Here is a 12071-nt window from a genome sequence, read left to right as displayed (position 1 = left end):
TCTCTTCCCTCATCCTGGAGACCTCACAACCACAACAGTTGTCCAGCATTCTGAATCATGGAGTCAGAGCACATTATTCCTGGCTGGGGGATCACCTGTTTCTACTATGAGAGGCGGATCTGTCTGACCAGAGCTGCAGGTCCCAGCAGCCCAGCCCCATTCCCACCTTGCCCCAGTGCTCAGGCAGAGGCTGCCAAGGCCCCACAGTGGGGATGAAGCCACCCCAGAGCCCAGCAGGACTCACTCCACGTCCGTAAACTGGAGCTGGATCCTGCGGGCCGGGTCCCGCAGCCGGATGCGCCACACGCAGTAGGAGTTGTCAGGGTAGGGGTTGGGGTATCCCGGGCTCTGGATGGTGCCAGACAATCCCTGAAGTAAGCCACCACAGGAGAAGTTCCCTGAGGAAAAGAGCAGAGCCCGGGCATGGGCAGAGATCTTATCCCATCACCAGAATCCGTCAGAGAAGGGCATGGCCCTGCCAAGGAGGAGACTCTGCCACAGCCCCAGAGACCCCCCCTGCCAGGCACCCCAAAATGTCACCCCTGCATCCCCCCAGCCCAGATCATACAGTAACCCAATCCATGGGGTTGGCTGTCCAGTGGGACACCTGGGGAAGGAGATAATCAGACCCCTCAACTCCTCTGGACCTAAATGTGGTCAGTGGCAGAAGGGAAGTTGAGCTGGAGGCACCTGATGCTGCAGGGAGAAATCAGCAGGGTTCACTCCCAGCATTTTGCCTAAGAGATACAACCTGCTGGGAGTCAACCCTCTCCAGAAGCCAGGCTCTTTCCAGTGGTGCCCCACAAGAGACCACGGACACAAACTGGAACACAGGGGATTCCTCTGCACATCAGGAGACACTTTTTCTCTGCAAGGGTGACTGAGCACAGACACAGGCTGTCCACAGAGGTGGCAAATAGCCAAAAGCCCTCTGGATATGGTCTTGGGAAGCCAGCTCTGGCTGATCCTGCTTTTAGCCAGGATGTAGGACCAGATGTACTCCAGAGATCCCTTCCTACCTCCTCATCCTGTGGTTCTGTGATGAATAGTGGGGGGCAGAAGCTAGTCCAGCCCCACAGCTCCTCTGGACATACCTGTTGCATTCCACGGCGTGGTGGGCATCATTCTGGAGACAGCTGGTGCTGCAAGGAGAGAGCAGCAGCTGAGCAAGCAGTGTTTTGCCTAAGAGGATCATCCTGCTGGGAGTCCCCCCTCTCCAACAGGAAAGGAACCCCGCTGAACCCCAATGAAAGCCAAAGCCCACAGTCAGCACTGCAATGTGGCAGGACTGAGATGGCTGCAGTGCCAACTCTGCCAGCATTTGCTCAAGGGCATCCCCACTGCAGCACCAAGAAAACCAGTGCCAACCCTCTCCCACAGAAGTGGCTGCTCAATCCCAAATTATCCCAAGCAATCCCACATCTCCCTGAATGTTAGGGACATAAGCCAGGGTCTGTAAGTGCAGCCTACACAGAGCATCCCAGAGAAAGAAAACCCCATGGAAAACCCATATATGAACAGAAATCTCTGGTTACCTGTTGCTGGAGTCACTGTTATTCCCGAGTCTGGAAGGAGAAAATCAGAGGATTTGATTCACTAGAACTGCTTGGCTCCCCTTGGACCATGTATTTAATTTCATGCAAAGTTATGGAGGGATTCACAAGGAGGATGGCCTGACTATAAAACATCCTTCTCCTCACACCCTGCTTTGTGCAGGAGTGATGCCCAAACCCCAGATTTCCCAGGTACAGTCTGCAAACCTGAGATTGATGCTCCCTCTGAAACACCCCCCTCTGAAACACCCACGTGGACTCATGACCTGCTGCTGCCATGCTGAGCACAGAGCAAGGGCTGGGCAGCCTTCATCCCACCTCAATCTGGACGGATTTTCTTCAGGAAAATGGCACCAAAAGACAGACACCCACCTGAGCATACGACAGAAGCAATTCCATGGTAACAGGCATTGTGTTGGTATTTGTAGGGGCAGTGCCACAGGAAGTTCTCGCTGCCAGTACAGTTCACCTCAGTAAACACATATGAGTTCAAGTTGCCCGGAGGGAAGGGGTGCATGATTGCGAGAGGGAAGCCACAGCCCAGCTGCCTGCACACCACCTGGGCGTCCTGCATGTCCCACAGGTAGCCACACACCTTCTCCCAGCCTCCAAAGTAGTAGATCTCCACATTGCCTGCACACCAGTTGGGCCCACCGCTCAGCCTCAGGTGGATCTCTGAGAGACACAAACCTCTTGGTCAAGCCAGTGGTGCGCTGGGTCCAGGGAATGACATCCCACACCCTCTCTGGGCATGGCTGCATCCACCTGCAGCACAGCCCAGGGCTGGAAACCCCTGCTCAGCTCCCACACTGTGGGATGGAGAGGTTGGGGCAGCAGGGGCAGGCACATTGCATTCCTGTGCCCAGGGCTGTGACAAGAACCATGGCAGACAGACTCACCATCAGCTATGATTGGAACTGTGGAGAACAAGCAGAGAAAAAAAAAACACACAGAGAAAAAAAACACACAGAGAGCAAGAGAATTAGAACAAATTCTTTGGGTTTTGTGAGTGCTTTATACCCTTCCTCTAGCGAGTCAAGATCCCACTGAAGGGCACAAGTGACAGAAAATCTTTTTCATTCTAGCAAGCAGGAGCATGCTGGAGGGCAAAGCCGTCCCCAAATTCCTACATCCCAGATAATTTACTTTTCATGTACATCCCCATCTTAAAGAAAATATGAGCTTTTTAATCATACTAATTCCTTCTCAACAATAAATGCTGTGACAAAACCATAAATGTATCACTATTATAAAGTAACAATCTGATAAATTCTACTTACAAGTCGTGGGGGCAGTAGTTGTTGGGGGACGTGTTGTTTCTAGAGAAGAAAAAAATAAGATAGCATATGTGAAGGTCAACAAGGCAAATTTAACATGAAACTTCCTCAAACCCTGTTTCAGTCCCTAGCAATTTGCAGCCAACAAACTTGAGATCCAGGAGATTTCTGACTATTTCAGTCAATCTCAGCAGTGTTTTCTTCCACGAACCATCAACACTCTTTGTGAGCCCACCAGAACCTGCAACTGGCCCAGAGAGTGCCTTGAAGTGGGACCAGTTTTGGACATATCCTCAAGTCAGACTGGAGATAAGGGGAAACCTTTTCCTGGAAAGAACTGGCTGCCCAGGGCACTGGTGGAGTCACCATCCTTTGGAGGGATGTAAAAGACATGTAGATGTGGCACATGTAGACATGTAAATGTGTGGGGCTCTGGGTTAATGGTTGAACTGATGATCTTAAAGGTCTTTTTCAGCAGGAACAGTTTTTTGATTCTCTCTGGGGTTTCACCTGACCTGATCAGGAGGTGACAGCTCTGCTACTGATATGAGAATAGGCTGTGAAAAACTGCCTCTTTCTCCAAGCCAAGAAACAAAAAGCTCAACAGAAATGAAGATGACATAAAATACCTGGGGAGGTGCTCAGAACAAGGCCAGTGACAAGGGAGGCTGCGCATCTCATTATTTTCATCGAGCACAGCATGTTAAAAAGGGGGTCTGCCAAAGCTTGCTGTCCCAGGTTCTGCTGACATTGCCACCACATCTAAGCTACCTCTCATTCCCTTCCACCCCCAGCACCACTGATTCCATCAATGTCACACAGCTGGCTTCACCAACTGGGTCAAAGAAGGTTTTCCCTGCTAGGGCTGATGGAAAACCTCCAGGTGGCACTAAGAGATCAGAGGTGTCCCGCAGGACAGGGCTCTGGCACGCCGAGAAAGGTGATCTCTTTCCCGGTGTTTTTGGATGGGGTGACAGCACCAAACCTATAATCAGAATTAATGACGGCATTTCATGTGAGTCCTGCTCTGTCCCTGTGCAGGTCTCTGAAAAGCAGTCTACAAACATGAATTCAGCCAAAATTTGTGCTATAAACCTGTATTCAGCCAAAATTTGTACTACAAACCTATATCCAGCCAAAATGTGTACTACAAACCTGTGTTCAGCCAAAATTTTGTCTGTTTAAGCTGTGGATGACTTTGCTGTGGGATTTCAGAGACACTCAATAACTGCTGCATTTATTCAGCCCACACTTTTAATCTGGCTTTATTACCCTAAGCTTTTAACCCAAGCAGTGATTTAATGAAGCTCTTCATTGCAGCAATGACTCTCATCCTTTCTGTGAGAGGAGTAACAAATATTCAATTATATGCTGTGTTTTCAGTGCACGTATGTGCTGCCATGTGGATTCTGCATGGGTGCATTCAGCATCTGGGACCACAGCCTGAAGGACACTGACTACCCTGGTGTGTTGGCTACCACTGGACTAGAAGAGTTTTCATCAGCCTGAGAGAGGATATTTAGCAGGGCCAACTCTATAAAACAATGCACATTTTTATATAACTTTAAAGTTATCTGTTAGAGGCATTTTTGTTGGAGAATCTGCTAGTGTTAACATAAGAAACAAAACCAAGAAAAAAAATGTTGAAGGAACCTTCCTCCATCCAAGATAATTTACATCCCCATCCCCACCCTAAAGAAAATGTGGGCTTTTTAATCATACTAATTCCTTCCCAACAATAAATGCTGTGACAAAACCATAACTGTATCACTATTATATAAAGTAACCATCTGATAAATTCTACTTACGAGTCGTGTAGTCAGTAGTTGTTGTGGGAACTATTGTTACTAGAGAAGAAAAAAATAAGATAGCATATGTGAAGGTCAACAAGGCAAATTTAACATGAAACTTCCTCAAACCCTGTTTCAGTCCCTAGCAATTTGCAGCCAACAAACTTGAGATCCAGGAGATTTCTGATTATTTTAGTCAATCTCAGCAGTGTTTTCTTCCATGAACCATCAACAATCTTTGTGAACCCACCAAAACCTGCAGCTGGCCCAGAGAGTGCCTTGAAGTGAGACCAGTTTTCTCAGCCCCCTGAGCTGGAAGACAAGGACAGGGAGCAGAATGAATCCCCCATAATCCAGGGGGAAACCTATACACCACCTGGATTTTCACAGGTCTGTGGGGCTGGATGGCTTTTTACACCTGAAAGAGGAAGGGGTGGAAAGACAGCAGCTGTGGCAACACTTTTTGATGTTTTTTTCATCCCTGCATGCTGCTTAAAAGCAGCAGCAGTTACTTAAAAAAAAAGGTTTTGTCTCTTCAGGCACCAGGCTGACACCCTGCTCAGTCAGGGAGTTCTCACCTGGAAAGGGGGAAACTGGTTTTGGAATACAAAAATACAAAAAGCCTATTACACCCTGTTTGAAATATCCCACTCCCATCAGACACACCAATATTTGGTGTATTGGTCCCCAAAGGGGTGGAAGTGGCTGGGCAGATCATTGACTCTGCAACCAAATTAAATTACCATCCTAACAGGAATTAGCCTCTGGGAAATTAGACTAACAAAAATTACAGTAATTTCCATTATAATCTAATCAAACACAAACCCCACAGTTTGTACACCTCACCTTCTTTAAAATAAACATGTATTTATTCCAGAAAATACTTATTAGCCTTTAAATCCATTATCCCAATATAAAGGATAGGAAAATGTTATTACTGGCTTTGCAGTATATTAATTTTAATTTCCTTTACTAGGCTCTTTACAAAAAATGATGGGTAAAAAAACTAAATTCATTAAGCATTTTTGATAACATTGATTTGCTCAGCTCATAGGTTTGACCTGCTCATGGTTTTCAAAAGAGCTGAGCCATGCTGGTAAATTTATTTTTACCACTAAATCCCAATGTTAGCCCAAGGTGAAATAAAGCTGCAAAGGTGATTGGAAGTGAGGCTCTTTACCTGCATCCACCTGAATGTGAAGAATTACCATCACCATCCAAGACAAGATCCTGGTGGCAGCCATCTCCTTGGAGCTCCCAGAACAGGAGGACACCAGAATTTATAGGCAGAGTCCCCAGAGGGTGCAGCTCAGCAGCCCAATCTCTGGTTTCTGTAGCTCAATACCACATTCCCCTCTGCTGTCACTTCCCCAACTTCCATTGCCACATGTTTGATTTGTAAAACAATATTTACAGCTTCCTGGTTCTACAGCAGGACAGCACCTGGCATCTGATCCAGGGAAAGCAGAGACCAAAAGTGGTTGCAGTGGCTGCTGTTTTTCCATCCCATCCCTCCTTGGCTGTGGAGTTCTCTTGCTGTCACTTATGTAAAGTGCCCCTTTCTTGGGTTTGAGCTGTACCTGAGCCAAAGCTGCTCTTCAGGCTGCTGCAAAATGTGCTTTTCTTTTTGTGACTGGACACGTGGAAGGGTGGGACTGCAGTGGGAAGCAGCCCAAGGGCTAAAGGAAACCCTTTGTACCCTGTCCTGGTAGATGTCACAAAAGCCTGCAGCAAAGTGAGTACATTCTTCTTTTTCTGTTCTCCCCCTGTTCATCCCTCAGCGTGCTCTATCCTCACCAGGGCAGCAAGAGTCAGGATGTTTAAGCTTTGCAAGTTCATCAAAAGTAATTTTTTGACTTTTGACACAAACCAAACCCAAACTTCAGTGGTCTTATTTAAACTTTTTAAACTGCACAAAACCTTCCCGGAGACCAAGGGCTCTGAGTCTGGGGGTAGGGGCAAATATAGAAAATAAGTGAAAATTCATCCCAAATTCTCTATTTCTGAAGCTCTTAAGAGCTTGGCAGAACTCTTGGCACAGTTTTCCCCCTGAGATTTACAACAGATTTAAGGTAATAGAAAAGTAAGGGCATCCAATGGAACTCACAATGGATTTTTATGAAAATAAAGTATCTCAGGTCATGATGAAGTTTCAGTGAGTCCAAGTGCTCATCAAGGATCCCACATTTGCACAGCAAATTTGGCAATGTTTGAACACTATTAAAACCTCAGAATCACAGAGCTACTTAGCCTGGAAGAGCCCCTGGTCCAAGCCTCAGTTCAAAGCAGGGTTATATTCAAAGCTCAATCAATCTTTTAAACGTCTCAGGATCTTAGTAAATTGTGTAACTCAGAATTCTGCATTTTCTTTTCTAGAGAGAACGTGCAGAAACTTCTAGTAGATAAAAATTTGACATCCTGCTTGTTCCTGCTGTTAGTTTTGGATTTATTACTGATTGGCAAACAAATTACCTCTCAGAAAACCAGGGACAGGTTTCTTGTGCCTCCTGAACCATGCAATGCAACGGTCCTGGACAGCAAATGACCAAAGTCAACCTCACACAGCACAGGAGAGCCAAAGGAAGATCAAAAGGAGAAAGGAGGCACAAACTCCACTGTGAGAATGGGGGGAGAAATGAAAGGATTAGTTTGTTAGATATGCAAACAGGTTGTTGACTCTGTAAACACAGGGAGACTTTTATTCTCATGGCTTTGCAAGGCAGGTGGAGGAAGTGGTCTTTTGGAGGGCCTGGAGGAGGTGAGGGTTGTGGCTTGGTAAACAGTGGGGCAACTGTTGCAGACCTGGAGAGAGGAGAGAAAACTACAACCAGACTAAAACCATTCAAAAATCAATTTTTGTGTTACTATTGAGCACAAAAGGAGAACGTGTGAGATAACCCCACACTCGGGGTGATTGGTGCACACAGATCCCAGTGGCAATCACCACTGCATGGCCATCCCACTCCAGGAGTCGCATTCTCTGTGTGGAGCCCAGCTTCTCAGTGCCCCAGATAAAAAGGAAGCGTGGTGGATTGCCTTTGGCTGGCTGCAAGACACCCACCCAGCACCTCTCTCATTCCTCCTCCTCAACAGGGCAGGAGGAGAGCATAGGGTGAAGAAGTTCATGGCTTGAGATGAGAATGGGGAAATCACTTATTGTCACATGGAAAACAGATTCAGCCTATAGAAAAATAACTTGATTGCCAGTTAAAATAGACTTGTATGGAGAGAAACACATATAACTTAAACAACACCTTCCCCTCTCCCTCTTCTGCCAGGCTGAAGGTCACCTCATTCCCCTGCTGTACCTTCCCCTCTCTGAGTGGCACAGGGGCCGTGGTCAGTCCGTGGCAGTTTGTCTCTGCTGCTCTGTCCTCCTCACTCTTTTCTCTTGCTCATTTGTAGGTACTTCCCCTGTGCTACAGTCCTTCAGCATAAACCAGCAGGTTATCCTTCAGGATAATCCAGCATCAGCTATCCATGGCCACAGCTCCTTCAGGAAATGTCCTCCTGCTCCAGCACAGGGGCCTCTGTGGATTGTGGGGACATCTCAGCTCTGGCACAAGGAGAACCTCCTCCTCCTCCATCTCCTCTAACTTTGGTGTTCACAGGGCTGTTCCTCACATTTTCTACCCCAAATCCTAATTTCCTGCATGGCATTTCATACTTTCTTAAATACAGTTTAAAAATTAAATACAACTCAGCCATGCCCTGAGGTGGGACAGCTGCAGAGCTGGCTGGAGCACACCAAAGCACCAGAGTTGCTGGGTCAGTAGTCAAGACATCAGCTGGCACCTCTTGAGCCACCCCCTCCATTTAATTTCATTTGCTTCATTTGCAGTGGTCACTACCCTGACGTTGCAGAAAAAAATTCACAGAATTCACAGAATTTACAGAATCACAGAATGGCTGGGTTGGAAGAGACCTTCAAGATCATCAAGTCCAACCCAGCCCCAGCACCTCAACTAAACCCTGGCCCCCAGTGCCACATCCAGGTTTTGTTAAACACACCCAGGGATGGTGACTGCACCACTTCCCCGGGCAGCCATTCCAGAACTTTATCACCCTTTCTGTGAGCAAAAGAGCCAGCAGCAAAATGGTGCCCTAGTACTGACCTGGATTTTTACACCAAATGACCTTTCTTCCCACCAGGTGGGATGGCTGATGGAGTGGGGCATTTTCTTGACTCTTGGCTCATTTAACCAGAGCTGGAACTTGACGAGAATGTGTGGAAACATTAATTTCAGTTTGGATCCATGCTTCCTTTAAAAGTCAACTATGTGATGAGATGCTTGTCCTTTGCATAGGAGAAAGGATGCAAGTTGTTCACACTTTTTAATTGATTGTTATAAGCAGTCAGCTCCCACCAACTCCTTCAAATTCAATTGATACCATAATTCTACTGTAGCATCAGTGATGCTTCTCCCCTACAACAGGGCATGGCAAGGGCCAGAAAGCAGGTACCAATCACTCATCCCAAGCTGAAATAGCCCCCATGGCACGCAGTTCCCTGCTCCCTGTCCACTCTCCCCATATGTTCACTTTCCTTGCACCTGTGTGCTAAGCTTTGTTTGCACAAGTGACACCAAAGCAAATTGTAAGACAGGAATGGTTTCATTGAATCAGGAAATCAAGATTTATGATTGAGCTATGTTTGCTTGGGATGGGGAAGATTAAATGATTTAATCTGACACTGGACACAGCCTTGCTGCTTGGCCGTGGGAACACCTGATTTTATTTTTTTTTCCCTCCTGATAGGCCTCCTGGCATCCCTCTGCTGCACTTGGTTCCATTTCTCACTGGTCATTAAGTCACAAATGTATTCCTTAAGTACAGTGGTGCATCTAGCAAGGAGAGAAAACAGGGTCAAACTGACTTTTCCTGTAGAATGCTTGCTGGCACTGCTCTGTCCCTGTCATCTCCAGCTGCTTGGCTCAGCCCTGCGGCCTCCTACTGACCCTCTAGAGATTCCCTCTGCACCCCTTCAGTTCTCCTGCTGTTCTCCTTGTTATCCAGCTGTGCCTGTGTTCACCATGGATGTCTGAGAGCCCTTGCACAGCTGGAACAGAACCAATGAAAGGTCTTGTTTGCCAGGCACCAGCAGAGAAGACACCCCTGCAGACAGGCACAGGGACACTGAGCTCCTTGCGGGGTCTCCTCCCTTCATTCCTCTTGTGCCCTGTCTCTCCTGGCTTGCTGTTCCCTCTGCTCCCCTCGTGTCTCCCTCAGCCCCAAGAGGAAATGCATTTGGATCCACACCAGCAGCTCACAGGAGGGCAGAGAGGGTTTGTCCAAACAACTCGTGCCTGGTGAGTTACGGGTGAGAGCATCCCGTAAAGCAGGTGGGGACTGGTATCCATGAGAGCCAAGAGCTGTATAAGGAAGTCATTTTATTGTTCTCATGATACTTAGGATCTACGACATTCCAGAGCAGTAACCATACTCCAGCCAGGAGGAGAGTTGAGAAATAGGGAGAAGAAAGACTCATCACAAATTCAGGCTGGATTCAGCAACGAATTGCATTTGACCAAAATACTAAAGTGTATAAAATTTCAGTTCTGGACCTGTCATAGCAAGATGTTTCAAGTAAAGTCATGGAAAATGGAACCACTCTATTACTTAAAGCTTGAAGAGCCTGAGACACAACTCCTTTGAGCCAGTGAAAGATTGCAGCTGAAACATTTATTAGGCAACCAGTTCTGCTATTTTTGAGTTGCTCTCCCATGTTTGGAAGAGATGTCAAACTGTTGAGGAAATTGGGATTATTTAGGAAAAGCACCAGGAAGATGGAAGGACACTTGTGCCTTGTCTCATTTTGTGCTGTTGTTGGTTGCACCTCATCTGCTTCCAACACTCCTCCCTCTCCCAGACCTTCACTGGCTCCAACCCACCCCAATTAATGAACACCAACCTCTTGGAATGCAACAAGATTTGTTTACCTAATAAGAGATAAGAGAAATCTTTGACCTTACAGCCAGTGGACATCGTGCAGAACAGGAACTCCTTGATCCCTGTTTGCTTTCTGGTAGCAAATACCCCAATATTTTACACACCATGTCACAGCACAACATATTCCTTTGTATGAATATAAAGTCACCACTCCTTAAACCAACACGTTCAGGCCTGCAGCTGTGAAGATTGATAAAGGGGCAACGGCAATGGAAAAATCAATAAAAATTATAATTTTCGAGAATATCCTTGTCATTAGGATGTCTTAATACCCAAGATCTACATAAACAGCTGCGGCAACAGAGACAATAATGAGACCTAGAGCAGGGACTAGGACTGAGCTTTCCACACTTTCAAACAACCTTTAAAATTGCAGAGAGGTGCTCCTTACCCTGCAATTCTGGCACCACAGAGGTAGAGGCAGAGACCTCTCCCACCCTGGGCACCTGGAAAGCAAGTGTTTAGGTTGGTTTTCTGGGATGAGATTGATGGATTTGACCTCGGGCATTTCTTTGCTGAACAGAATAACTCTTAAGCCATTTTAAGATGGGAACCACCCCTGCACGGAGAGAAAATATCTTCTGCTTTCCTCTCTTAGGTACCCTCACCTGGCACTCACTGATATCTGCCACCATTTCTGACCTTTTTGACAGTTGCTAAATGTCCCAGTCTCAATAATTAAATTTAAATACCTCCAGGGTTTGTGGCAGCTGATGCCAGCAAGAGATAAGGGAAGGGCAGTTCAGCTTCCATCCATCCCAGATCTCCCCTGGATCTTGCCTCATGTTTGTTGAACAAATTTGATCTGTTACCCAACAAACAGCAGAAACTGAAAAATGCACTGCTGTGATTTTTCCTGAGGAGAAGGGTGAGTCTAAAAGATTTTATTGTTTGCTGAACCAGGAAAGGAAAATAACTAGTGGAACGATCCATTAAACCACAGTCCCATGAAATTTCACTGAAGAGTAAAAACATTACCATAAACTTAAGGATAACCAGAAGCACTTGACAGCTATCACAGCTTGAAAATTTATATTTACTAGTTACTAAGAGTTCCAGACCCAAAGTGGGTGCTCATGCTCACAACCTGTCATGAGTTCCTTTACCCCCAAAATGCTAAAACATTTTGTTTTGTCATTAAATAAAGTTTAACGCTGCTATCAAACAAATATTGACAATCTTTCCACGTAGTCACCCCCTGCATAAAGAAACAGTGCTATGTATTATTAACACATACTTTTGCCTATACAGTTTGGCCAGCTTCCTAAACAATCTATCCCACCTTGTTTTGAACTTAGAACAATGGTTTTATTAATTCAGCTGGGCTGATTGCTACTGGTTATAAACCTTGCAGTGCTGCCTCCTATTCCCAATATGGCCTGTAATTGCATCAAACACTTCTGCCACCCTGACAAAATAAATAAGACCACAGCCAGATTAAAAAATTTCAAAGCCAAGGGCACTTGTATTAAAAAGGAGAGATTTTATGGTTGTATCCATAA

General features: G+C 46.2%; 1 protein-coding gene across 1 annotated transcript; it reads right to left on the bottom strand.

The window, feature by feature from the left end:
* Positions 1 to 240: 240 nt before the first annotated feature.
* On the bottom strand, positions 241 to 5864 carry LOC121341747 (deleted in malignant brain tumors 1 protein-like). Its single transcript, XM_041415552.1, has 8 exons — positions 5801 to 5864; positions 4639 to 4677; positions 2834 to 2872; positions 2453 to 2470; positions 1926 to 2228; positions 1536 to 1565; positions 1095 to 1142; positions 241 to 398 (listed from the first exon to the last, which is right to left on the bottom strand). The coding sequence occupies exons 1-8, from the start codon at positions 5862 to 5864 to the stop codon at positions 241 to 243; spliced, it is 699 nt and encodes a 232-aa protein (XP_041271486.1).
* Between the last annotated feature and the right edge of the window lie 6207 nt (positions 5865 to 12071).

The sequence above is a fragment of the Onychostruthus taczanowskii genome, unplaced genomic scaffold (genome assembly GCF_017590055.1).
Source record: "Onychostruthus taczanowskii isolate IOZ18803 unplaced genomic scaffold, ASM1759005v1 scaffold5, whole genome shotgun sequence".
Taxonomy (NCBI): Eukaryota; Metazoa; Chordata; class Aves; order Passeriformes; family Passeridae; genus Onychostruthus; species Onychostruthus taczanowskii.
The sequence above is the reverse complement of the archived record's forward strand: the minus strand, read 5'-3'. Positions and strand labels throughout refer to the sequence as shown.